Genomic DNA, 27,354 nt, shown 5'->3' with positions numbered 1-27,354 from the left:
CCTGTGCAGAGCACTGGAGATACAAAAAGTAATGAGATGTGGTCCCTGCTCTCAAGAAGCTCACAGCTTAGTAAGGAAGAAGAATGCACTTAATAAGTACTTTGAATCCAGTGACGAGAGTTGTCACAGAGGGATGAACTCAGTTCTGTGGGAGCCCTGGGGAAGGACTGGCTGCTGGCCTGGAAGGGTGGGGCGGCTTCACCAAAAGGGCGGCATCTAGACAGGCTTTTGAAGAATGTGAATGAGTTGGCCAAACATGGAGTTGGAGAATCACATTCCCAGTGGAGGAAACAGCATGGGAAGACGCAGGAGTGTGAAAGAGCCTGGTGGGGTGGTGAAAGAGTGAGAGATTCAACAAGAGAAGGGGAGGCTGAAAACAAGGCCACCGCTGAGAGTGTTGCTGGAAAATCAATACTCTCAATGACAGCCTGAGGTGACATGATAACATTTAGACTCTGGTAAACGCTGCCGCCCTGAAATCAGGTGGGATCAACTAAGTCCAATTACTTTAAGCCAGTGTCAAGCTAGGGGAGAGCTTTGACTATGGCCTATTCAAGTAGATGCTTTGGGCAGGAAGCAGAGCTAGCACCCTGCAGCGCCCTGTGTGAACCACGGTCACCCCCACCTCTGTGCCTTTGCACATAGCTCCTGCTGCCTGACAGGCCCTTCCCCTTCATCTGCACCTTGTTAACTCCTCCAACATCCAGGTCAGGCATCTTTTTGGGGGAAGCCTTCCCCAAAGGCTGCTTCCACTGTCATAGAACTTGTCACGCTGTATGTACAGTTGACGCTTGAACAATGTGGGGGTTAGGGGCATCCACCCCCTCACAGTCAAAAACCTGCATTTAGCTTTTGACTCCCCCCAAAGCTTAATAACCGATAGCCTGCTATTGACTTGAAGCCTTACCGATAACCTAAGCAGTTAATTAATACATATCTTGTGCCTTATATGTATTACATATGGTAATCTTACAATAACGTAAGTTAGAGAAAGGAAAATGTTATTAGGAAAATCATAAGGAAGAGAAAATACATTTACAGTACTACACTGTAAAAATTCCACATATACGTGGATCCGTGCAGGTCAAACCTGGGTTGTTCAGGGTCAGCTGTATTAGATCTATCCATCTTCCTCATTAGGCTGTGAGCTCCCTGAGGATGGGGACTGTGTCTTACTTAGTCATGGCCCAGGCCCACAGCCTTGTAGAAGACCTGATACACAAATGCTCAATAGATGAATGAATGGCAGGAAGGACTATTACTGTTGCTAATGATAATAACACTTCCTGTTTTTGTGTCAAGTGCTCCACATTCATCTGTCTGTTCAGGCCTGAAACCTCAGCCCTGTTGTAGACTGCTCCTTTGTCCTCCCCACCCACAGCAAGCCTGCCCCAAAGCCCACCCCCCGTGCCTCCTAAGTGTTCCTCACATCTGCACTTTTGCCATGGGTACTGCTGCTTTCTCAGCATTCTCTTAAAACCAGTGGCTGCAACAGGCCGCCTGGTCTCCCCGCCTCCGGCCTCGCCCTCCAACTCCTCCAACGCATTCCCCATTCCTGCGGCCACCGTGATAATGCTAAAATGCAAAGCTGATCATGGGCATGCCCGGGTTTAAAACTTTTCCATGGCTTTCTTTTGCCCTCTGGACTCTCAAGGCCCCCTCGTAAGCCTCTCCCTCGCTCTCCAGCCTGGTGACCCCTTTCATCTCTGTATCTCATCCCTGAAGTCAGAGGGGGCGCTGAGGGAATCTGGCTTGTGAGTATGTCTAGGACAGTGTGGGGAGCCACAGGAAATAGGGTTGGTGAGGTTGTAAATGATACCTGGGGGATTTGACCTCAGTGGCAGGTACCCTGATATTCATGCCCTAATGAGTGCTTGGGGCTGCCCATAAAATTGTGGGAACAAATGGAATACCATGAGAAACAGACTGTTAGGGAAGTTTGGAGTCAGCACCCGGATCTGCTTTTTGGTTTTGTGTGTGTGTGTGTTGTGTGTGTTTAATTTTTTTTAAATTATATCTTTTTGAGACAGAGACAGAACATGAGTAGGGGAGGGGCAGAGAGCGGGGGAGACACAGAATCCGAAGCAGGCTCCAGGCTCTGAGCTGTCAGCACAGAGCCTGATGCAGGGCTCAAACCCATAAACCGTGAGATTGTGACCTGAGCCGAAGTCGGATGCTTAACTGACTGAGCCACTCAGGTGCCCCACTGCTTTTTGTTTTAAACCTACCACTTAATTGAGCATCTAATATGTGTCAGGCACTAGGCTCATTACATATATTATCTGATTTAATTCTATAATAACTCTGAGAGGTAGAGATTACTAATCCCATTTAACAGATATGGAAACCGAGACCTGGAATGATTAAGTAATTTGTCTAAACTCAGGCTACAGATAAAAAGCCAAATCCAGTTTGAATCCTGACCTATCTGACTCCAAAGCCAGGGTCTTTGGACTAGATACACACAAACTCACACCCGTTTTGAGGGGTAGGAGATCTGTCCAACTTTAATTCTTCTCTATCTAAAGCCTGGAGCAGGGCCAACTGTCCCTTTTCCTCCACTGCTGTCTTTTTCCGGAGTTAGACATCACGGCTAGGGGCCATTAACTCCTAAAGATCCTCAAGAGAAGGCCCAGTTGCCCCTGAATTGGGGAGAGGGATATGGGCCCAGGTGGATGGGATGAGGTGTGGTGGTGGGTGGAGAGGGGCACAGGGCAGGCCCAAGGCCAGGCCAGGTGGGAGAAGGCCACAGAAGCTCAAGGGAACAGGTGGGAAGGGAGGGGACGTGAGAGACAAACTTGGCTTCCTTCTTCATGTTACTCATTGGCTCCCTGAACCCTCTCCTAGCCCACCCGCCTTGCAGTCCCTGAGAGCCTGGGTGTATGCACCATCAGTGTATCCTAAATCATGGAAGCTTGAAATGATCAACTCTTAGAACCACAAAGTCATAGTTCTAGAAGCTTCATGTTCTCGTGAAATGTAGGCTCTTCTAAGCACAGAATTCTCAAATCTTCAATCTTAAAAACTTGCTGTGTTGGCGTTGAGAAATCGTGGATTCATAAGCAGTATCTGTGCAGGAACCTTTGGAGATCAAAGTTCACCTTCCCTCTTGTTCTGCAGAAGAGAAACTGAGGCTGAGAGAAGGAAGAGGGAGGCTTCCTCATTGTTACACGGTGAATTCGTGGCCGAAGGAGCTAATGGGGGCTAATGCCAGGACCAGAGGGATGGAGGAGGCTGTGGCCCGACCGTTCCTCCGTCTGCTGGCTTTGGCGTGGCCTTGGGCACTCACCCCCCAGTATAAGAGGGAGCCCCGGGCAATGCCACCCTTTCTTGTGCCTCTCACCTTGGAGGGCATGGTTGGGTGGCGTTGTGGTCACAGGAGGCCTTCTGGGGTTGAGGGACCGGCCTGCCAGGCCCCACACGTTCTCGGCCACTGCCAGGTCTGTTGGTAGAGAAAGCGGCTTCCTGGCCTGGGCATGGGTTGAGACGTTCCTTCTGTCTCCATGCTCGGAGCAGGCGGCAAGGGGGAGGGGTGCCAACTTGCACAGGGGCCAGGCTACAGGGCCGCCCCAAGGAAGGTGGGAGAGGAGGGTTTCTTCAGCAATGAGGCTCAGACCTAAGGCTTTGAGGTAGTGTTGCAATCGTCCCCCCTCCCTGGTTAGGGGGAGGGGCCTAAGGAAGAAAGACATTATTCAATCCTTGGAGAGTTGGGCTGGCTCTGACAAGCACCCCAGCTGGGGCTGGGTCCCCGCCCTCTCTGCCAGCAGAGGCTGAGAGATAAACACAGCTCATTTGATACGGGCCAGCTTGGGCCTTGCTGGGAACAGATCTGCTGTCTGATCCCCCCTCTACTTTAGGGAGCTGAGGAGGGGGTGGGGAGGGAACCAAGCCATGTGCTCCTATGGTCCCTAGCGGCCACTGAAGTGCAGACTCTGAGGGTATCATGACCATGGCCTCAAATCTTTGTTCCGGAATGCCTGAGAGGCAGAGCAGGAGCAGTTATGGGGGAAACTTTCTGAAGGTTAGGAATGGCCCCGGAGACCCTCTCCTCTGAAGGTGTGTGCCTGGAACCGGCCCCAGTGCCCCCAACACTGAGAGGGGATTTCTGCATTGTACAAGCTGCCCCTCCTGGTATGTTGCTTTCAGTTCTCTGCAACTGTGCGGTGCAATGTCTAACAGGAAGACTCTAGAAAGTAGGCAGGAGGAGGTATGAAAGGCAATCTCTAGATTCTAGACTTAGGGGACTAGGAAAAGAAAATAGGGAATAGCATACAGTGGCCGCTGAGGCAGAGAGAGGAGCCCCTAGGCCCTGGGATTGGGCAAAAAACCATGAAGGAGGAAGGTGAACTGCGAGGGGCTCTGCCTGGGAGTGGAGTCCTGGATTCAGATCACTAGCTGAATGGCCTAGGCAAGTGCATCCTCAGCTTTTCCATCTAGTTTTCTCATAATTATGGTAACAACCCCAAGACCCTGTTAGAGGGACACTATCATCTACTCAAGATGACCCATCTCGCAGGGTCATTGTTACCACATTTATCATAATCATAGTGCTCAACTAAGTATTAGGAACTGGGCTAAGTAGGCCTTGACAAGCATCATCCAACTTAATGCTCAAAACAACAATGTCAATGAGAGAATTAAGTAATTTACATAAAGAGAAGATAGTCAATAAATGTCGGCTCCTTTTTCCATAGCTCAATCTCATCTAATTCCACAATCCTTTGGGGATAGCCTAGCTTGAGCTGGGCATCCCAGTTCCTCCCTAAAAGGGTTTTCCTGTAGGAATGACAGCATCCCTTCTGGGTTGTAAAAATCACTGGGTACCGGAGAGAAGGAGGTTCGGCAGGGACGGGGCAAAAGGCAGCAGGGTGAGGCATGGCTGTGAGCCAGACCTGGAGCTCCCAGGCTAAGTGGTGATCCAGTAAGAGGTGGGGGGAGGCAGGGCTACCGATTGGCTGTGTGAAGTGAGAGAGAAAAGCAGGATTGAGACTTATCTAACGCACCCGAGGAAACAACTATTTCCCAGTCATTCCTGGAAGCATTCATCTGCATATAGACAACTGATATGCAGATCACAAAATTAACCTTAGTGCAACCAAAGTAGTTGCCATGACCATTTTTAAGGCTATTTAGAAGTCAGCTTTCTAAGAACCTTTCACGAGGCAGCCCTTGTTTTCCCAGTTCAAACACTTTCCATCACAGCTTGCTGAGCTATAAGGACACAGTATGGTATGAAAGCAGGAAAATTGCTCTGAGTGGCTTTATTGCAAAGGTGGGTCATAGGACCCAGAGGAGGAGTGTGTGTGTGTGTGTGTGTGTGTGTGTGTGTGTGTGTGTGTGTAGGGAGAGGCTCAGCAGTGGGAAGGGGGGGATGCAGAGATGTAGTAAATAAATATGCAAAATGGGACCAAGGGAAAGGAAGCCAGTGTTATTATGAGGACAGAAGGAGTACTGGACGGAAAGTCAGGAAGCTTGGGCTACCATCCCTCCTTGCTGACTGACCCTAAAGGTGTAATTTATCCTCTCTGGGCCTCAGATCATTCATCTAATAACATTTATACCACAACTTAAATCTGTAGACACTTAGACTGTCTGATCCTCCTAACTGCCTATGAGAGAAGTGTTGGGGTTCAGAAGGGAGCAGTGACATGCCCAAAGTCACATAGCAAGTGTGTGGACAAGCTGACAAGCTCAGATATTCTGGGCCCGTGAGCAGAGAGCACTTCTGGTGGATTCCCTTTCCCTTAAGTGGTCCAGATGACATCTTTCTTAGAGCCAGAAAGAAGAGGGGATGGTGGTCTTTGGACTGGAGCCTCCTAGGATTGACAAAGCACTGGTTGGTTTGCCAGGCCCAGACATGTTCTGCCTTTTCCATGGGAAGAGATACTCACCCGGTGAGAGCTGGCACCCCTACTTGGAGCCACAGGGCCTGATGTACTGCCTGCGCTGTACTTGCTCTGAGGTACGTTCCTTTGGCCACATGGCCACCTGTGACAGGTATGTCTGGGAGACCCTAGAGAAGTCACCCCAGAGAGAGGGTGAGGCTATGCCACTTCCCTAGTGAGTACGCAATACATAGGAATAGACAGCTCTGTGCACCTCTCAGAGATAAGTCACACCACGGGTCAGTGGCTGGGCTGGGGTGGGAAACTGGGCCTTCCATCTTTCAGTCCAGCCTTCCTTCCATGTTGGCTGCTGCCAGCCTCCCTATGTCCCATGCAGCAGAGGACAAGAGCCTCTCTGATCTGACCTCCCATACCTTCCTTGCCTTGTGCTCTTTCCTCCAGCCACCTCTCTTGCTGCCCTGCCTTGGGACATGCTCTCCCAACTCATTGGCTCAAATATTGACTCTAAGCCTTCACCCAAATGCTACCCTCACCATTATTAGATACCTCACCTGCAAGTGTGTCTCCTGGGATGCCACATAAGATTTTCTGTCCCTTTCTCCTGATCACTGTTGGCCAAGTACAATAATTATCTATGTCTGTCAGTTACTGCCCCTCCTACATGGAGCCCCTGAGAGCAGGTCTTCCGGGCTGCTCACTCATGCCCAGTTTGGTGTCCTGCTGGAGGCTGAACAAATTGAGGCAGAGACCAGATCTTTTTGTTCACTTCTGTGTCCCCTTCCCCACCCTACCCAGCCCCCTCCACAGACCCTTGTACTATCAACTGGGTGGAATAAATAAGATCCCCAGGTGGTCCGGAATTCTTAGGCCAGGTAGGAGGATGGAGAGGTAAGAATGGAGGGGGAGTGGTTTGGGAGGCTGGAAACACCCTTAGCTCCAGTTCAGCTGCCTGGGCCCAGCCTGGTTGGTGTGATATCCTCAACAGTCTTTGTCTTGGTACTGGTGCTTGTGGGGGACAGGGTACCTCGCTCCTACCTGGAGCCAGCCCTTTGGCATCTTTCCCTGAACAAAAGCCAAGAGAGGAATGCAGAAAGCCTGTAAGAGCCTCTCTTGTTAAGGCAGTTCTCAAAGTGGGAGCAGAGAGGAGCTTCTGAGAAGACATTAGGTGGAAGGGGATGGACCAGCCCCTCTCCTGACTCTGATCACTGGGGTCTCATTCCTCCTGGGATCTTTCCCTCTGATTCCCCATGGCTTCTACCATGTGGCCCGAGGCAGAACACTGATGCCAATGGAGACACAATCCCCCACAACTGCCCTCCTCCTTGGTTCTCCTTAGCACATCTGAGGCCAATCAGCCTTTACAAAAAGAACTTTATGAAATATAGCCAGAGAACAGAAAGAAAACCATAACAGAAAATTCCAGACATATCATGCAGTCCAGTCGACAAAGTCCAAGTTTTGTGATCCACTGGAGCTAATTTGTTTCTCTGTCTGCAGAGTTTCCTCAACCCAAGTGATCATGCCAGTATCTCCAGAAAATATCCTGAATTCCTCCACTTCTCTCCACTGTCACTACTCCCCTTAATGAAAGCCACCTTCATCTCTCCCTGGGCTGTTACACCAGCCTCCCACCTGGTCTCCCTGTTTCCTCTCTAAATCCGTCCTCCACACAGCAGCTAGAGTGATCGTTTCTGAACATAAAACTGATCACGTTATTCCACTCTTAAAACTTTTTCATTGCACCTAAAGTAAAATTCAAATTTTCTGCTTTGGGTTCTGCGTGAGCTGCCTTCTGCCTTTTTCTCAGACCTCATCTCCTACCTGTGCCAGTGCTTCAACCTCATTCCTACCTGGTGGTTTCTCTGCCTGAGATGTCTCCCTCCATCCCTGAATCTTCTCACAAATGGTCCCTTTCATCTCACAGTTTGTCACAGAAAAGTGACCTCCTTAAGAGGCTTTCTCTGGTAGCTGACTCTAAAATATTCTAACGGTTAACCCGAGCGCATCGCCCTGTTTTATTATTATCATAAGTTTAACAACTGAAATGATCTTGTTCCTTCTTGTTTATTTTTAATAGTCTGTCTCCTGCTCCTAGGATGCAAGTTCTGTGAAGCAGAGACCGTGTTGGTGTCACTGCTATGTCCCTAGAGCTTAAAAGAGGGCCTGGCACTCAGTAGTCATGCAGTAAATACTGAGCGAATGAGTGAATCCCTATCCCGTCCACCAGAGGCAGCTCAGAATCTCAAAGTACAGAGGCCCTGGAGATGGTGCTCACCTGTTGTGTGGTCTTAGCTATTTAAAATCTCAGAGGCTCTTTTCTCATGGTGAAAGTGTGGATAGCAGCACCTACCCCTAGGATTGCTAAGCAAATAAAGTCAGATCATATAGTTATATATCCAAGATAAAGCCTCTACCTAATAGCCCCTCAGTAAATGGTGGTTATGACTTTCCTGAGAGGCAGTCTGGCTGCATGGCCTCCCACCTGGTCACCTGCCTGTTCAACCCCTTGCCTGGCTCTTCTAACTCTTCAGGTCACATAGTTCCTTGAACTTTGCCCCAGTTTCTCATCTGAGGGGCTTAGTTCACCCCTAAGTTCACCTTATGAAGCACCCATGTGTGCCAGGCCTCTAGAAGGCCCCTTTTGGAGCTCAGACCAATTCTGTGGGTTCTGGGATGCCCCTTAGTGCCGATTGTCCTTGCGATCTGGCCATCTTGAAAAGCAGTGACCCCAGAGGGTCTGGGGTCTGGTCTGGGGTTTTCCATGGGGCAAGAGGTGCCGTGGGGGAACCTGGTGGGCAACGGAGTAGAAGCAAACCCACAGACTTCACAGTGGAACAAAGCTGGGTCCCTCCATTCATCTATCCCTTCTCTTCCTGCCTCTTATTTATTCACTTGCTCCTTTGTTCAGACTGTCACAGGCAGCAGCAGCCTGGAGCAAGGCCCTGAGCTGACAATTCAGAGATGAACAGATGAGGCATGACCCTTGTTTTTGGGAATTCACGGGTGAATGGACTAGACAGATGTAAATGGTCCATGACAACATGTGGTCCAGTTGACAAAGTCCAAGTTTTGTGATCCACTGGAGCTAATTGGTTTCTCCCTTGCCAGAGTGCCATGACCCTTATAACAGGGGAGAGTAAGGTGTGGGCTGTCTAGCTTGGGCTGATAGACTCTGCCTGGCAAGCCGGGAAATCTCCAGGAGGGGCAGTGGCCTATCTCTCTCTTCAGCTCCTCTGTTTCAGCTCATCCCTCCCCCCCCACACCCCATTTTTCTGCCCCATCCGTTCTCTTCCCTTTGGTGTACTTGAAAAAGCACAAGAACTTTGGGGCCCTCCTTCTCTGGTGCCAACTCCAGGGTTTGTACCCAAACCTAGAGATTCAGGGAGTCGATCACAAAGCCCTGAGTCTTCTCCACATCAGGTTTCTAGTCATTTCCCCATCCCTGTCATCTGCCCTCCTGTGTCACATTTCTCTCATAACCACGAAGGTCAGGCCCAGAGGTAAAAGAATGAAGCCCCAGAGTTAAAACAACAACAGTCAAGATTAATGTCAAAATAAGTCCAGCCTTGGGGAGCCTGGGTGGCTTAGTCGGTTGAGCGTCCGACTTTCGCTTAGGTCATGATCTCGCGGTTTGTGGGTTCAAGCCCCGCGTCCGGCTCTGTGCTGGCTCCAGCTCAGAGCCTGGAGCTTATTTCGGAGTCTGTGTCTCCCTCTCTCTCTGACCCTCCCCTGCTCACGCTGTTTCTCTCTCTCTCTCTCCTAGAAATAAATAAAAATATTTAAAAAAAAATAAATAAATAAGTCCAGCCTTTTACTTGCATGTCTCAAACACCAGGAAGGGGACACAAGGTCTGTGCAAATCCGTGCACACTGTGCCCTCCTCCATGGTGGGGCACATGAGCAGGGGGAAGGGAGAGACTGGACAAATTGAGTTGACTGTCTTTATCCTGTCACAGGCTGGAAACAAGTTTAGTGTCCCATAGCTAGAATGGGGTTTTGGGAAAGGTCGGGTTTGGGTGAGAGGCAATGGTTCTTTCGAATCAGGACCACCCTTCTGTGTCCCCTTCAGAGTGCCCATGTGAGTTGTTACCGCCTCCACTGCCCGCCTGTCCACTGTCCCCAGCCTGTGACCGAGCCACAGCAGTGCTGTCCCCGCTGTGTGGGTAAGTGGCCCCTCTCTCTTCAGCTCCTCTCTTTGCTCATCCCCCTCCACCTCTCCATTTCTCTGCCCCATCCATTTTCCCCCTCAACCACTGACCCCATCCCAATGCGGGCTTCTGGCTGAGGGGCACCTCTGGAATGAGAGGGGGCAGTCTCTAGCTATCAGAGGTGTTGGGATGACAAAGGTATTCAGGGGAAGCAACATCCCGATCCCCAAGGAGGGCTGGGGTAGCAGCAAACTTTTTATTCTTAAGTGGCTGGGCTTGGCAGAAGGAGGGAGAGAATGTAAGAAGTGGCTGAAGGAAACAGGGGTGTGCTTGGCCTGTGGACAGCACACTTGGGCTCCAATCTCTCTCTGGTTGGCTCTTCTGGCTGGAGCTAGAGGGAGTGGACATGCCCTGTGTAAGTGGAGATGAGTCGGCAGGGGCCCAGAGGCCCTGTAGAGGATGCCAGGATTACTGCCCTGGGGCTGGGAATGACCACAGGAGTTGGAGTACATGTACTTAGAGATTTCTCCCAGTGCCGAGGTTCACGGGGTCTATGTGTCTTGATGCTAAATTCCTATGATTCTATGGTTTTAAGATTCTAAAAGCCTCTGAGGCTGGGATTCTAGGAAGTGAAGGTAAAAGAGAGGAGAGGACAGGTGGTCCGAGAAGGAACTGGCATTACCAAGTGTATATGTAACCAAGTGGCCAATGAGGGGCAGCCAGTGGGGAGACCAACTTAAAGGTGGGGAGGTACTAAGAGAAGAATCAATGCTTAGAAGCATCACGAAGGTGATAAAAGGAAGCTTCAGACTGTGGTCTCCAGGCTCTGGAACCAGGGCTCTCCTGCTGAGCTGGGGACCTGTGTGGAGTATGTGTGTCAAGAGGCTCATTTTCCATGCAGAACCCCAGTAGGGATCTGACCATGGCCCTGCCTTGGGTCATAGATGTTCCTGGCTCTGTGTTCCCTTGTGGAGTAGGGGCTCTGAGCTTCATCCTGCCCAGTGAGGGGGCATCGTGCCTCCTCCTTGGCAGAAGCTCACTCCAGGAGTCCTTACCCCTCCTTGCTGACTTTGTGTATTGGCTCCTTCCTTCTTACATGCTCCTCTCTCCCTCTCCATGCCCTGCCCTTTGCCCGCCTGGCTCTACATGTTCCTCACGACTCAGGTCCACCATCAGCTCCTTCGGAAAGCCCTCTCTGACCAACCCCCCATCCTTCTCTGTGTGGCCACAACTTCTGTGCTCCCATATACCCTAGCTCTTACCATTCTACAGCATCGCTGCCTGGAGGGTGTCTCTCTAACCAATCAGAATATGAGAGTCTTGCTGGGAGGGGCTGGGTCTTACTCAGCACTCCATTCCCAATGCCTAGCCTGGTGCCTGCTACAGAGAAGATGCTTGGTAAAGGTGTCTTGGGAGAATGAGTGGATACTCTCAGGAATGGAGACTTACCCTGCTACCTGGCAGGATGAGGAATGGCTAATTGGCAGGTGCTGACGAGTGGGGCTGTGGTGGCCAGTGAATGACAGGAGCTAATGCCAAGCACAGAGATAGTCTAGATCCTCCCAGCTGACTCCAGTAGGGTATAACTCTGTGTGGGACCTTGTTTTGTTCACTGCTGTATCCCCACCACCTAGAACAGTGCCTGGCTCTAGAGGGGATTCATGGATATGCTCACTGAATGTTGAGTGAACTAAGGCAGGTCCCCACTGAGTGGGGCTCAGTGGATCTGAGGCTTCTTGCATTTGTCAGGGTCAGCTCAGACACGGAGGGGATGAAAGGCCATGGCAGGGACCCATGAGAGGGAGCAACATGGTCAGATGTAGGTATCAGTGAGACCTCTCAATTAGCTAATATGGGGACTGGCTGGGAGGGCTGAGGCCAGAGCTTGGTTTAAATGCCAAGACAGGATAAGACACAAAATCTTTGGAAAAGTGGCCCAGTTGATTTTGACAATGGTTTTGGAGTAATGTGAAACCTCAACTTTTTCTTCTTCCTGTCCCCCTCCTCCCCCCCTGCAGAACCTCACACCCCCTCTGGCCTCCGGGCCCCCCCAAAGTACTGTCAGCACAATGGGACCATGTACCAACACGGAGAGATCTTCAGTGCCCACGAGCTGCTCCCTTCCCGCCTGCCCAACCAGTGTGTCCTCTGCAGCTGTACCGTAAGACCTTCCGCCTTCCCGTGAGCACAGGCCTGCACGGATACGCCTGCAAAGCATAATGGAGTTGTATGGTGGGGCGGGGGGCAGGGTGGGGGATTGTTTCTCCCTGGTCAAAGCAAAGTGAGAGTGAGTGGGCTCAGCTGGGAGGGAATCTCTGGGGTTTGGAATGTCCTGCCCTTTCTCTGGGCTTCCACATCCTCCTGAGCTGCCTGTTACAGCACGGTCGCCTGGTTACCTGGTACTGACATTTGCCCATTTCTGTTTCCCACCGGTAACTCTAAACTCCTCCAATAGAGGGAGCATACCCAATTCATTGTATCCTCTGCTGCTACCAGCCCAGGGCCTGGTACACAGATGTCTATAGTGATTGTTGAATGAATAAGTGAATGAGTAAATATCAGTCCCAGAGTATGGAGACAGGGTCAGGCTGCTTGTTGCAAATGGATTTAATCTGAAGTTGCTTAAACTCTGCCTTCTGGGGTCAGAGTTGGGCCTGGGGACAGGCAGAACTGACCCTGCAGTGTTATCAGGGAACAGAGACTAAAGCCAAGCAGGGCCTGATCTGGAAAGTCTTCACCCTCCTCCTCAGCAGGCTCAAGTGTGGCCCTGCTATAGGTTTATAGGTGGCTGTCACCATGACATTCTTACCCTGGAGCTTAGCTCATCTGTGCATTGGCCGGAGAAACTCCTGCTGTCCCGATTTCCACACTGTCTGCTCATGAAACTTCTCTGGGCCTCAGTTCCTCGCTGTATGGGAGGGAGTCTGACCAGGTGGTCACCGATGTCCTGTTTAAAATAATAATCTGATTTAGCAGTGACACAAGGGTAAGAGGCTTAGATTAGACATAAGACACCCACGTTTGAGCCCCAGATCTGCCATGGTTTCCTGTGTGACCTTGATCGAGTCACTTCCTTGGGGCCTGTGTCCCCATCCATGTTTTCAGTGGGAAGATCCTATAGTCTGAGATTCAGAATCTTAAAGTATCTGTGCTGCAGAGCAAACAACATACTAATGACAAACAGTGACCATTTATAAATTAACCTAGAGAGCAATAATTTTTGTAGGGCTTGAGCCTCTTCTGGTGGTCTGATACATTATACCTGCTGGTTCATGGAAATGCCCTGCATTTATAAACAGTACCCCAAAGACCTTAGGAGAAGGAAATCACTGTACTTATTTTCAGATGAGGAAACTGAGGCTCAGATCAGTTAAACAACTTGCCTGAGATCACCACAGCTAGGTAAGTGGCAGAGCCAGCATTCAGATGCAGGGCCACATGACTCCAAAATCCATATTCCTGTCCCTGTGCTGTGCTGCTTCCTGTAAAGGGACAAGGGCCTGGATGAGGAGGAGTCTGTGGAAAGAGGCAGAAGTGAAGGCATGGCCCTAGGGTGGTGAGAACATTCGTGTGATTTCTTGTCGCTCCTCCTTGGATACTCGGGTCTCCCCTTCTTTCTTCTCCTCCTTGTTTAAATGGGACTGGCTTGAATCCTGGCCTCCTGAGGCTCACTGGAAAAGGAATAGGGAAGGGACTCAAGGTAACATCACCTCGTCCCAGGTACATCATACCTTCCAGTTTAAAAAGGGTTCTCACAACCATTCCCTTACTTGATCTTCACAACCCTGATGGGAGTGCCTCTGATTCACAGAGGAGGAAACTGAGGCCCAGAGAAGAAAAGTGACTCACCACAGGTCATCTGGCTTCTGATTTCCAGAAGGCCCTTTCCCCTGCAGTGTTGTCCCTAGTCTAGGCTGGGGACATAGGGTCTTCAGTAAGAACAACACGAGCCCAGGGTATATCCCATTGATTCTCCTCCTCTCTGCTGGGCCCTCTGTTCCAGGTCAGGGGGGCAGGGTATTGACTTCAGTAGGAAAAGCCCGCAGGCTGGGCCCTAGTCCACTCTGCTGGGTTGCACCTCTGACCTCAGGCAGTTTAGGCCACTCTCCGGGCTATCCTCTTCTACAGGATGGAAGAATACCACCTCCCTGGGGTGCTGTGAGGCCCCAGGGAGAGACAGGGTCTGAAAGCACTTTAGAAGCTGAAGGATAGATGCTACCTCAGGGCCTGGGGAGGGAATGGGGAGGGTGCGGGGGATCCTTCCTCTGAGCTGGCTGGGCCTTGCCCAGGATGCTTGGCTGCTCCCTCCCACCCCACCCCCCCAGGGGACACCTCAAAGCCCTCTACCCTCAGGGCAGGGGCTCTCCTAAACCCAAGGCTGCTCCTCATCACTCATCTCCTGTTTGCTCTGTCAGGAGGGCCAGATCTACTGTGGTCTTATGACCTGCCCAGAACCAGGCTGTCCCGCACCCCTCCCGCTGCCTGCATCCTGCTGCCAGACCTGCAAAGGTGAGTCTGTCCCTAGATCTGGCAGTGCCCACCCACCCCACCCCAGGGACCTCGCCATGGGCCATTAGAGATGGAGGAACCTCAGCTAGGGAAGGGCAAATTGCTTGAGCAGAGTGAAGTGCACAGATGGTCAGACTGCATCCTGTGGGTTGGGTTCATCCAGGAACACTTACTGGAGGAGACAGGACTGGGGGGAAGGGAGTGCTCCACAGTAGAATGCCAGCATCACCCCATGTAGGCATTGTGGAGGAGCACTGGACCAGGAGCCAGGTGACTCCAGATTAGTCCTAGTTCATCCAGCAAATTCCTGCAGATCCCTTTCCCTCTTTGGGCCTCAGCTGTGTCATCATGTGTGTACTGAGAGGTTGGCCTTAGTGATTTCTAATGGACTTTCTAGTTCCAGCGTTCTTGGTCTTTGAACCAAGAATGCCTGGACGGAGCCAGACTGTGTGTGAGGCAGGAGCTGGAGAGAGAGAATCCCACTCGGGGCCTTATGTGCCGGCACCCTGGGATGAGTGGGAGGTAGAGCCTTAGGGTGTTCCAACTAAGAGGACAGAGGGACTGGAGGCGGGTGCCTGGGAGGGTATAGTATAGACCAAGGCCTGGTGACTTCACATGTGGCTGGATAGGGTGGCTCCCCAGGGGACTGCAGCTGAGCAGGCTGTAGGCATAGGATTCCAGGCCCTTGGGCCACCGATGATGGGCATTGAACAAGAATGTCTGGCCCAGCCAAGACATTCTTCAGACCTAATGGTGACCAGGAGGTCAGCGTGGGGCAACTGAGGCAGCAGCCCAGTTGTAGGGAATTCATCAACCCAAGGGTGAAGAGCGGTTGTAATGAGAAGTGGAAATACGTCCCCACTGGGGCAAAGGGGTCTACCAGTACACAGGGACTGCAGAAGTGTCACTAAGTGTCACTAGGCCTGCAGGGCTCCTGTGAGCAAGGCTTAGGAGGTGGAGGTTGACCCAACTTCCCTCTGGGTTTCCAGATGAGGCAAGTGAGAAATCAGCTGAAGAGGACACCACACAGTCACACCGTGGGGTGGTGAGTGCACACCTTTACTGACTGCCTGGGGAGAGGTGGGGAGGGGACCTGGCGTCTAAACCCCACGACCCTGGAGCAGGCAATGCCAGGTATGGTCCTCATTTCTCATTTGTCCCCTAGGTAAGCTCCATGTGCTCCACCACATCCCAGCCCCTCTCCCTAGCCTCCCATCATGGCTGGTGGCTCAGCAGGGGTCTGGGGAAAAGTGCCACGCAGGGCAAGAGCAGGCTCCATACTTCCCGATTTCCCTCCTGAGAAACATTTTGGCACTGTTCTATCCAGAGCCTGTATCTGTCCTGTGGACAGCATATTCCCCAGAGGGCGGGGCCTCTGTCCTGGGCCACTCCTGCGGTACTGATGCTTTGTCTGTGGGCTACCTCTCTGTCCTGCCCTCTATCTTGGCCCCTCTCGGTCTTAGTCTAGAGGTAGGATGGGCTAAACTTCCCAGCTTTCTCTGGTCAGAGAGGAAAGGGGTGTGAGGATGGGCTTACACACTGACTCAAGTTGCCATCCGCCCTCTATGCTATGTCTACAATGTAAACAACTTCGCTTGCTCCTCTAGCCCGGTCACCTGGACCCTGGGGAACTGGAGGCTGGCCCCTCCCCAGGAGAGTCCTCCTTTTTCCTCTGCTGGCTCATTCTCCCTTCTCAGGCTGTGCCTACTCAGGTGGGGCCAGGCCATCTCCTTTCCACTCCATCCTCTCTCTAGGAGGCAGTGTGCTAAGCAGAGCCCACCAGCCTTAGTTCCAGGCCCTGAGCAGCTCCTTACTGGATGACATGAGCAAGTCCTGTTAGAGGGTTGGGCTTTTCAGTTCCTTCTTGCTACTGTTCCACTGGACAAGCATTTCCTGGAAGCCTCCTATGGGCCTGGGCCTGTGCTGGGGCCTGAGATGGTTTCCTGAGAGCTCTTGTGGGCTCAGTCGGGCCATCAAAAGACTGACTCAGACACTGTATGAGGCAGGAAGGGGGTGTAGGACTATGAGTGACTTGGTATCAGCAAGGAGGGTAATACGCACACTTGCTCCTCTCCCATGGCCTGGAGCGCCCAATCCTCTAACTATGAGCTATGATGCACCTGCTCCATTACACTGCTCTCACCGTGTACCCTTTGCTACCACTGCCAGCCCTGCCAAGGCCTGGTCTGGATGGGCAGGATTTCAGGATCTCGGATTCCAGGGGCTCAAGAAAGGGGGCTCTGGAGACTCTTGGTCTCCAGAGGGCACCCGCTCTGAGTCTTCCTGCCCTGTGCAATTCTGGGGCCTGGTGGGACCTTCAGAGGCCCATCCCCTTATCCCTCCACCTAAATCTTCTCAAGGAATTTCCTGACTGCCATCCTCACTACAGTCGCACTTTTCATTTCTTAAATATTACGTTTCCCAGGTCCCTAGTCACTGTGTCTCCCTGGTCAAGACCTCAGTATCCCTCTGTTTACCCCAGCCCCAAGGCCCTGGCTCTGCTAGGCCTGAGAAGGGATTGGTGGAGACTTGGTTTCCAAGCCACTATCCTCTGAGAGTTTTCAAAGATCCATTGTCTGAAAACATCTCAGACCCCATCCAGATCTTCCCGTTCCCTAGCCTGTGCCTGTCTCTACTAGGAAGTCATGCTGTGTCTACCTGCGGGCCTCACTGCAGCTCTGTCTTGCTGCTCCTCTGCTGGCAATGGCCTGTCAGTGATCTTCATCCTTCCTGCCGTTTGCAGAGACATTCCCAGGATCCGTGTGCAGGGGACAATGGGGGAAAGAGGGTCCTGGGCACCCCAGCCCCCACTGGCCTCAGCTCTCCTCTGGACTTCATCCCTCGCCACTTCCGGCCAAAGGGGGCAGGCAGCACGACAGTCAAGATTGTCCTGAAGGAGAAACATAAGAAAGGTGGGAACAGAACCTCCTCTTATCCCTGAGGTGGGAAAAGGGGGCCCCGACCTCTCCCACCTCCCACCCCTGCATCCCCCCACTCAGCGGTTCCCTAATCTCAACTTGGCCATGAGCTTGTGGATTCATAAAATATCAAAACTAAAAGTGTCCTTCAGGGGCATCAGGCCTAAACCTCCATGTGACAGATGAGGACCCCGAGTTTCAGAGTACTGAGTGAGAGACAGAACCAGTCCTAGAACCGGGACTATGGGTCAGCACAGCAATATTTTTTTGAGCATCTGCCATGTTTTGCTGGGAATTAAGGGGCACAGAACAGAGAGGAAAAATGGTTCCTGTCCTTGAGGGGCTCCAGGCATGTAAATAAATACTCTAATATGAGGAGTGGTGAGAGAAAGTTTTCGACAAAGAAACGAGGGAGCTGAGCTAGGCTGCAGGAAGACGGTCAGGATGCAGCAGGGAAGGAGGCTAATTGGGCAACAGTGGGGGCAGAGGGGGAGGCAAGCAGGCTCGCTGCAGGGCCCTGAGCGGTGGAGCAGGAGGAGCTGCGGAGGTATCTATCCCAGCCCCTCTTGTACAGATGGGACACTGAGGCTAAGGAAGGGGAAGGGACCTGCCAGAGCTCACACACAGCCTGGTAAGCGACAGAACTTGATTTCAGTTCTCCTCCTGCCGCGAGGGGCAGGGGGAGTACTCTCCATCTTCAGCAAGTTCTGAGTGCTGAAACAGGGGAGAAGGGTGGGAAAAGGGGCCAGTTGTATAGCTGGCCTCCGCTTTGCAAGCAGTGTGGCTGGGTCAGACTGGTGGAGCAGGGGCTCCCCAGGGCCCCGCCCCCACCCATCGCTGGACTCTGGCCCAGGTCTGAGGCACTGACCCTCCTCCCTTCCTGCCCTCCTTGGCCTAGCCTGCGTGCACAGTGGGAAGACATACTCTCATGGGGAGGTGTGGCACCCAGCTTTCCGCTCCTTTGGACCCCTGCCCTGCATCTTGTGCACCTGTCAGGACGGCCGCCAGGACTGCCAGCGGGTGACCTGCCCCACTGAGTATCCCTGCCATCACCCTGAGAAAGTGGCCGGGAAGTGCTGCAAGATTTGCCCAGGTACAAAGAGATGCTGGAGGCAGGGAGGGCACTGCCCTGAGTGGGCCCTGGGTCCCTCTCCCCAGGGCACAGATGCTTGGAACATCTCCAACATGGATGGCGCAATGGATGCAGAGCCATAGGATGCAGGGTTTTTAGATGCACTCGAGTGGAAAATGCCAGACTCACAAAATATTAGACTTCTGGAATATCTAATGTTATAGTGACAGACTCAGAGGCTCTCATTCATATACAGAGTCAAATAATGTTCTGGGTTCTATGAAGTCATAAAACCATAGGATATTAGGGCTTTTAGGAGGAATAGCCAATGTTTTTTTAGCACTTACCATGGGCCAAGTAGGTATTTTACATGTGGGAACTCACTACTCCTCACCCCAAGTGGACGAGGCAGGTATCTTTATCTCCATTTTACAGACCTAGAAGATAAATACCTTGTCCAAGGTCACACAGCTCAAATGACAGCTGGAATCTGAACCCAAGTCTGTCCTACTCCAAAGACCATGCTCTTGACCACTGTTGTCTTCCTTCAACCTTCATCTACATATGGGTAAACTGAGACCCAGAGAAAAGAAGGGACTTTCTTTTTTTTTTTTTTTTAATATTTTATTTATTTCTAGGAGAGAGAGAGAGAGACAGCATGAGCAGGGGAGGGTTAGAGAGAGAGGGAGATACAGACTCTGAAATAGGCTCCAGGCTCTGAGCTGGCAGTCAGCACAGAGCCCGACGCTGGGCTCGAACCCACGAACTGCGAGATCATGACCTAAGCGAAAGTCGGGCGCTTAACCGACTAAGCCACCCAGGCGCCCCAAGAAGGGACTTTCTAAAGTCACAGAGCAAAGTAGTTTTGGAGCTGGAATTAGAATTCCGGCTTCCAGACTGGCCAGCCCAGTTCCTCTAATGCTATCATGTGACCCTAGGATTAATGAGTGTGCAGAAGAAAAAAAACATCAGAGTATCTCATGGGGAGGAACAGCGTGTGATTGTCAACAGTAGCTGTTGTGAGAAACAGGCCCATTCCCTCCAGCCTGGAAGGAGAGCAGGTGGGGTAGAGGTGTGGGCTGTGCTGTGCCTTTACCACCTCTGGTTAGAGGGCTGGGTTAGCAAAGGAAGAGGAACGAAAAGGAGAGGAACAGGGAAGAAAAAAAACAGGGAAGGAAACCTGCGTCAAGAACCAACTAGTTCCAAGTGTTGCCTTGAGATTTCACCTAGTTCAATTAATCCTCTTCTCTAGCTGTTTTACAAATGAGCTCACAGAGTGGCTGCAATCATCCTAAGTCTGCAGCTACCTCAGGCTTTAACATTAGGAGATGTGAGTCTACAGTAGCTTCCTTACCGACTGACTTCCCTAACTTCCTGTTGTGAGCTTAGACAAGTTACTTTCTTTTCCGAGCCTCAGACAGAGTTGATGAAAAATGCTTTATAAATTGTAAATCAACATCCAAACAAAAATCCAAACATAAGGGGTAACTATTATTTCCCAGAGTAATATGCTAGTGGGACAGGGTTAGGAAGAGAGAATGACAGAATGGTACCTGGAAGAAAACGAGGGGTGGGGGTTCAACTTGAATTCTCTTGGAGACTAGCTGTGGCTCACTACCAGGCTCCTTCACAAATGCACTTGATCTTGGGCTCCGCCACTGGAACCCAGTCCATTTCCCATTAAGCATATGGAGACTGTAGCCTTACAACTCTTAGTGGGACATCTCTAAGGATTTCATAATTAGGAAGAATTTAGAAGGAAGTGTATATGTTTAGGGACTTAGTCCTTTAGTCCCTGAAAAATAGGGAATGTTGGTACATGGAAAGTCCTAGGAAATGTCCTTGGAATTCCAGCATGTCAAGGCTTCAGGACTGGATCCAACCACTGTTGCCATCACCACCTCCTCCCCCCACACTCTTATGGCTCCCTCCACCACTACAGTCCATCACAGCCTTCACCACCCTCCATCACAGCCATGCTCATCATTATTGTCCTCATCACCTCAACCCCCCGCCCCCAAACCTTTCACTCTGTGTGTGTTCATGAGAGCCCGTGCTTGGTGATGTGGGTGACTCAAAAGGCTTGGAGGACATGGTTCCTGGCCTTCACCCTGTGGGTCTCTTTCAGAGAAAAACATACCCAAGTGAGACATTTACAAGGCAATGCATATCAGTGAGACTAAGGGCATGAGTGAGAGGCATAAGCAAGAAGTGTGTTAAAGGTTGTGAGTGGGAAAATGCAGGGTAGGCTAAGCTGTTCGAGGTGGGCTGCCTGGAGGAGGTAGAAGGTGAGCTGGGCCTTGAAGGATGAGAAGTTTTTAATATGCTAATCAATGGGAAGGGAATGGGAGAAATGCCCCATCTCTCTTTCCCAGGTGCGCCAGAACTTTCCCAAGGACCTTAAAGACCTGAGGGGGATGTCAGACCAGTGGCCCAGGAAGCTACTGCAAGGGCTAGCAGGCAAGGGTGGGGGGGTACAGAGTGTTCATAAGCTCCTTGTCTTTCCCAGAGGACAAGGCAGACCCTGGCCACAGTGAGATCAGTGCCACCAGGTGTCCAAAGGTGCCAGGCCGGGTCCTCGTCCACACATCAGTGTCTCCAAGCCCAGACAACCTACATCGCTTTGCCGTCGAGCATGAGGCCTCTGAGCAGGTGGAAATCTACCTCTGGAAGCTGGTGAAAGGTGAGCATCGGCCCACTCCCAGCCGGGCTTACTTCTGGCCTGTCCCCCTTACCAGGGGCCTTCGGGGCCTGTTTTGTTGATCAAGTGCCTCTAGCCCAGGAAGACCTGCCTCTGGCTACCCTTCCAAATTTAAGTCTCTGATTCCAAGATAGAGGGAGACGGAGATCCTGTCTGTGATTCTCAGGCATTTCTGATAAGCGCATCCACTCTGAGACGCCAGGGCCTCCCAGTGCTCCCTCTCCTGGGGGGAAGGGGTTGTTGCACTTGCAAGGGTACTGCCTATAACCATGAAGCAAAGGCCTATCAGTAGAACTTCAGCACTCTGTGAGGGGAGGCCTTTTCAGGCAGAAGGGCATTCACAGCATCCTCAAAGCCAGGAGGGCCTTCAGGCAAGTCTCATTTAGCCTTTTCTATTTTCCATTCTATCCCTCCGATAAGCTGACATCAGAACATATTTCTCATTCTGTGAGAAACTCACCCAATTCAACAAGACGCTCATATTGCCGGCTGAAGGTCAAGAGTTTTCATTGATGAGGAAATTGCTGAGAATACGGTTTTCTGGGTGCTTCTTGCCAAACACAGATCCCCTGGGTAGAGTAAAACAAACTAAACCCTCTAAGTGGGACTAGCTGTAAGGTCACCTTTCTCTGCTGATGGGTCTGGCTGGAGGGTGAGGGTGGAAGAGGGAATGGTAATAATGATGATAATGATAATGACAACCACTGTGTGAAGCACTTTAGAATTTACAAAGTGCTTTCACATTCATTATCTCATTTGATCCTCAATGATCCTGAGAGTTAGGTATTATTATCCCCATTTTACAGATGAGGAAACTGAGGCTCAGAGAGGTGAAGTACCTGGCCCAAGGCCACACAGCCAGTAAGTGGAGGATGGGAGCTAGAGCCCATCTTGTGACGTCAGATGCGGCTCTTTCCCTGCTCTACTCTGCCTCCTGTCCTAGGAGGAACGGACGAAGAAAGCGGAGCTGTTCAGCCTGGAGAAGAGAAGACTCAGGGGGACAGGACTGCTGGCTTCCTGGCTCTGGAGGACTGCCCCAGGAAGGGGGAGCTGTTGTGCTCTGAGTGACCGCAAGGGTCAGAACAACAGGAAGGGGCTTTGGAATCAGACAGACCTGAGTTTGAATCCCAGCTCTGCTATTTCTTAGCTGTGTGGCTTTGGGCAATCACTTGACCTCTCTGGGCCTCAATTTTTCTTCTGTTAATTGGAGAGGAGGGTACTTGGAGGGTTAGATGACATCACACAGGTACAGCCTTGACCTATAATGTTAGTATCCTCATCCCATCTCCTCTTAGAATTGTAGAGAAGCACATTTCCACCAATGAGAGGAAACACTTTCTCATACCTTGACCCTTGCTATAAAAGAAGGGAGGGAGCAAGCTCCACTTACAGGAGTGTGCAAGCAGTGGCTGGGTGGGCATTCTGCCACAGCTGAGGAGTTAGCTTCAGTAACCCTTATAATAATTTTATGCCTCAAAACTCCATCAGCCCCTGGACGGGTGCTGGTTTACTCCAGAACTCTCCTTACCCCCACCAAGGACTGGGACCACAGAGAGTAACAGGCCCCAGCCTCTGTCTTTGGGAGCCCAGGACTTAGTGATTTGGGTGCAGTAGGAGCTCACCAGGAGCTGAGCTGTTCAGGCTGGAAGGCTTCCTGGAGGAAGGTGCCTCTGGCTTGATAGGAGTTAGGAAGGCAAGAGGAACACATTGCAGGCAAAGGTGGCAGCAACAGCATCAGACCGGCCCAAGAGCCTATGCTGACATACCCTGTGCCCTGTGACTGGTGTGTAGCTTGCCCTATGCATAATGTGTTTCATTTCATCTGTATAAGAAACCTGAGGCATATGTATTAATGCACCATTTTGCAGATAACACTGAGTCTGAGAGGTAAAATGACTTGCTCAAAGTCACACAGTTTAGGCAGTAAAGCAAAGATTCAAACCAAGGTCTGACTGTCCCCAGTGCCACCTCCACGGAGGTGACCTAATGCTTTCAGAGAGGTGCCTGAGGAAGGTCAAGTTGTGCCCAGGATGGCGCAGACCGGAGAGTTGTAGCTCAAGGCCAATCTCATTACCATCAGGCCCAGCAGAAAAGGAACAGGTGGTAGGGGCTCTTCAACTTCACAATGCCAGGCTCTACCATCCTGTCACTAGCAAACACCACCCCCCATCTCCTGACCCCCTGGGTGGCCTAATTGCCTCATCAGCCTCTCTGTTACCTCCCTCTCCCAGACTATGGGGGTCAAAACAAACACTCCCAAGGTCTGCCTGTCAGTGGGAAACCCTGTTTCTTCACCCAGAGGAGCAGAAGCAGCAGGCCTTGGGGGCAGGGAGAGGAAGGGGAGAATTGGCCTGGAGACAAAAGCACCAGTGGATACCAAAGCCTGGGCTAAGTGAGGCCACACCACCGTGGAGCCGGCCTCAGGCCCCAGAGCGTTGGCTTAGTGTTACCAGCCTTTTAGATTCTGGTGTTTCAGAGAAGAAGGGACCTCAGGGGTCTCAATTCCAACCCCTGTCTAGGAAGGAAGCCCCCTAGAGCCTCCCTGATGGACTCTCGCCCCTGACTGCACATACTGCACCCCATCTCCACTGTGGATGGCTCCACCAAGAAAGGGTGTGTTTTCACACTGAGCTGAGCCCTCCCTGTCTCCTGGGACTCCAATGCCAGTGGCGTCTCTGCCCTGGGGGTCCAGAGCCCAGCTGCCCTCAGACCTGGCATACCCTCCAAAGGCATGACCAGGCCCCTCAGGCTAGCTCTTGGTTCCAAGTCCCAGAGCTCAGTCATTAGGATCATGCTTTACAGGCTACAGTGTGAAGCCCCTCCCTCATCCTCTCCAGTCTGTGTTCTGGGGTATGCGCAGTGGCAGGCCTGGGCAGAAGAACCTGTTCCTGTCTCGGGCTTGTGATTAGCCTGGGCCTTTGGAGTGAGTCCCTCCCATATCCTAGTCCTTGGCATCTGGACTGGGGGGTCCTGAGAACAATGCTGGACTTTCCGACCCTCTGGACCTTAGTGCTGTCCATTCTCCTCTGTGGGATCCTACTCAGATTTCCATAAGCAGGGCCAATTCTTAGTTTTCTTGAGGGCTGTGCCGGCCTAGCAGAGATACTATCACATCTGTTCTTTCTGGCCACAGAGCCTGGTGCTAACAGCTGGTGCTCAGGGCCTCCATGCCATGTGTGGTGCCTGTGGCCAGCTCCCCATGGGATGCAAGCATCAGGAGATCCAGCTGATACCTTGTTCCCCTCTAGGGCCTGGTCTAGACTGGGCACACCTATATTTTCTTATTCATTCATTCATCTAGGGATTTATTCATTCGTGTGATCATTCGCTTATTCATTCATTCATTTATCCTTCATGCCTAATGTGGGCCAGGCTCAGGGAACCCAGAGAGGAAAGCCTTCCACGAGTAACCAGTCTAGTAAGGGAGGCAAGAAGAGACACAAGGAGGGGCGCCTGGGTGGCTCAGTCGGTTAAGCATCCGACTTCAGCTCAGGTCATGATCTCACAGTTTGTGGGTTCGAGCCCCACATCAGGCTCTGTGCTGATGGCTCAGCCTGTTTCAGGTTCTGTGTCTCCCTCTCTCTCTGCCCCTTCCCCACTCATTCTCTGTCTCTCAAAACTGAATAAATGCTAAAAAGAAAAAAAAAAAAAGAAGAGACACAAGGAGAGCACATTAGAAATAGGTACAATCGCAGACACAAGCTAAGAGCTGTGGGTGCCCCAAGCAGGGGAAATCAAGGAAGACTTCCCAGCTAAAGCTTAGAGAATGAGTAGGAGTTTACCTGGTGGCAGCAGGAGAAACAGAAGTCAGTAGAAGGGGTTGCAGCAGAGGGGGCAGCCTGTGTACAGGCATGGGCCCCTCAGGGACTTTAAGCAGTTGGTTAGAGCTGGAGCACAGGAAGGCCGCTCAGGGGCTGGGCGAACAGAGCCTTGTGCTGAATGGGGGCCTTACCACTCTGACACTTGATGTTCTTTGGAGTCTGATAAACACACCTCTTGATTTTTCTCACACATTCTGTGCCCAGAAAACAGCCTGCCCAGTCCGCACAGGCCTCCCCCTCTGCCCCTCCCCAACATTGTGGACAGGTGAGTAGTGTGAGAGCAGGGTGCTAAGGGCGACAGGTGCAGGGTCAGCAGAGAGGTGACGGGAGGTCAGGGAAAGGGAATGATAGGTAATGTACGTTTTCGAATGACTTCAGTTAGGATCACAGATCAGAAGGGGAGTAAAAGGGGCAAGGAGTGTAGCGTAGTGACCCAGGCAAGATGTGATGGGGCCTGGATGGGGAGAGTGGCAGTGGAGATGGGAGGACAGGCTCAAAATATTCAGGAAATTCAGTCCACAGGGTTTGATGGCTGGTCAGAGTAGGGGAGGGGAGGGCAGTGACCAGGCCCAGTTTGGGTCCTAGTCACCCTGTCAGTGACCACACGGCCCTACCTTTCCTGCTCATGCCCTTGCCTCTGCCCTCAGGAATCTTCCACTTGATTCAGATCAAGAAAGTCAGGAAGCAAGACTTCCAGAAAGAGGCACAGAACTTCCGGCTACTCACCAGCACCCATGAAGGTGAGACGTTGTACTGAGGACGGGGGCCTGAGAAGAGAGGCGGGCCAGAGGCCAGGGCCTCATGGGGAGTTCCAGGCTGCTGGTGCTGGTGGGGGGGGGGGGGTTGTCAGCCACAGACGTCAGTTCCCGGCACAGGAATCCAGTGGGCGTCTGGGCCAGAGATTTCTCAACTCAGGGCACTTGGGAGCGGGAAGGTGAAGCAGAACCATCTGGATTTGGTCCTGGAGTGAGGGAGACAGGGCTGTGGAGGAGGGAGGCCTGAGTCCTCAAGCCCCGATGCTGCCTACCCACTCTGTATTGGAACGTTTCCCACTGAAAGCCTCCTAACCACTTGCCTCCTGATGCCCTTGATTTATTCTGCACTATCCCGAGGAAGATGGATGCAGGTGGGGCTTTAGGTGGGGGAGAAGAAGTCACAGAGGGGAGTGTCAGCGCCAGGTGATAGGAAGCCAGCCCAGCCCCCAAAAGCTGGTTGGTTGAGGGTGGGGTCACGTGCCAGAACTGACTGGGATATGGGGTTGTGATGGAAACATCCATCCCCTTCCTCTGTGCACTCTAAACCCAGGCCCCTCACCAGTCTTCTTGTCCTAAGTTTTCCCCTCCCCAGTCACTCTGCCTCTTTTGGGCACATGCATGCACACATGCACACCCCTGCACACACACACACACATACACACACCCCTTCTGCTTTCCTCCATGCAGGTCACTGGAACGTTTTCCTAGCCCAGACACCGGAGCTGAAGGTCACAGCCAGTCCAGACAAAGCAACCAAGACCTTATAATAAAGACTTAAACAGTTTCAGATATGAGCTTTATCATTTTTGTTGTTATATATTAATAAATAATAAGTTGCATTACCCCTCAACCCTGCCTGCTGAGTTTTATGTCCAGTCCCCGTGTGTTCCCTGGCGGGCCTGCTTATCCCCATTTTACAGGGCTGGAGACCGAGATGCAGCAGAGGCAGAAACTGGCCCTGTCCCCGTGGTGAACTGTTAGCAGAGTCCAGGCTCGTTCCCCCAGCCTCACTGCCCAGGCCCTTGTCTGCCACTCATAGCCTCCCCGCTGCTCTGTACGGCCTCTGTCCCTGGCCCCCAGCTACGGCTCCTCCTGCTTTTATGGGCAGCCTCGGTCCTGGAGCTCACTGGCACTGAGCCTAGGAAAGGGATTGACTCTAGATAGCCAGTGGGGGGGGGGGGGTGGGGGGGGGGGGGGGGGGGGGGGGGGGGGGGGGGGAGAATGGAGCCTCAAAGCATTTTGCGGGCAAATCTTCCAAGGATCCTTCCAATTGTCAGCCCAGTTCTACAATGAGGAAACTGAATTTAGGGAGCAGCAGTAATTTGCCTGAAGCCACAGAGCAGGGCAGTAGCAGAGGTGGAACTGAGGCCAGGTGTCCTGCTCCAGGCTAGCCCTCCTCCCCCGGTCTGCAGTGACCAATGTCATAAACCCAAAGATTCTCACCTCTGAGGGCTTCCAACACTTGGCAGTCAGATTGCCAACCCCAGCACCACCAACTGGGAAGAAAGCCTAAGAGTTACAATGAAAGACAACATCAATAATTTATCCTACCTACGTGTCCAATTACTTGCAATTTCAAAGATG

General features: G+C 51.9%; 1 protein-coding gene across 1 annotated transcript in view; it reads left to right on the top strand.

The window, feature by feature from the left end:
• Nucleotides 1–26,560, top strand: part of CHRDL2 (chordin like 2) — a 32,277-nt gene extending 5,717 nt beyond the window's left edge. Inside the window, exons 2-11 of the mRNA XM_039228764.1 lie at nucleotides 5,850–5,962; nucleotides 9,916–10,009; nucleotides 12,013–12,155; nucleotides 14,410–14,503; nucleotides 15,493–15,548; nucleotides 17,247–17,415; nucleotides 18,320–18,514; nucleotides 21,003–21,176; nucleotides 25,663–25,755; nucleotides 26,458–26,560. Coding sequence (XP_039084695.1) covers nucleotides 5,850–5,962; nucleotides 9,916–10,009; nucleotides 12,013–12,155; nucleotides 14,410–14,503; nucleotides 15,493–15,548; nucleotides 17,247–17,415; nucleotides 18,320–18,514; nucleotides 21,003–21,176; nucleotides 25,663–25,755; nucleotides 26,458–26,537 — 1,211 coding nt within the window. The 3' untranslated portion in view covers nucleotides 26,538–26,560. The remainder of the gene's footprint in view (nucleotides 1–5,849; nucleotides 5,963–9,915; nucleotides 10,010–12,012; nucleotides 12,156–14,409; nucleotides 14,504–15,492; nucleotides 15,549–17,246; nucleotides 17,416–18,319; nucleotides 18,515–21,002; nucleotides 21,177–25,662; nucleotides 25,756–26,457) is intronic.
• The last annotated feature ends 794 nt before the right edge of the window (nucleotides 26,561–27,354 follow it).

The sequence above is a fragment of the Hyaena hyaena genome, unplaced genomic scaffold (assembly GCF_003009895.1).
Source record: "Hyaena hyaena isolate Hyena2069 unplaced genomic scaffold, ASM300989v1 scaffold_34, whole genome shotgun sequence".
In the NCBI taxonomy this organism is placed as follows: Eukaryota; Metazoa; Chordata; class Mammalia; order Carnivora; family Hyaenidae; genus Hyaena; species Hyaena hyaena.
The sequence above is the reverse complement of the archived record's forward strand: the minus strand, read 5'-3'. Positions and strand labels throughout refer to the sequence as shown.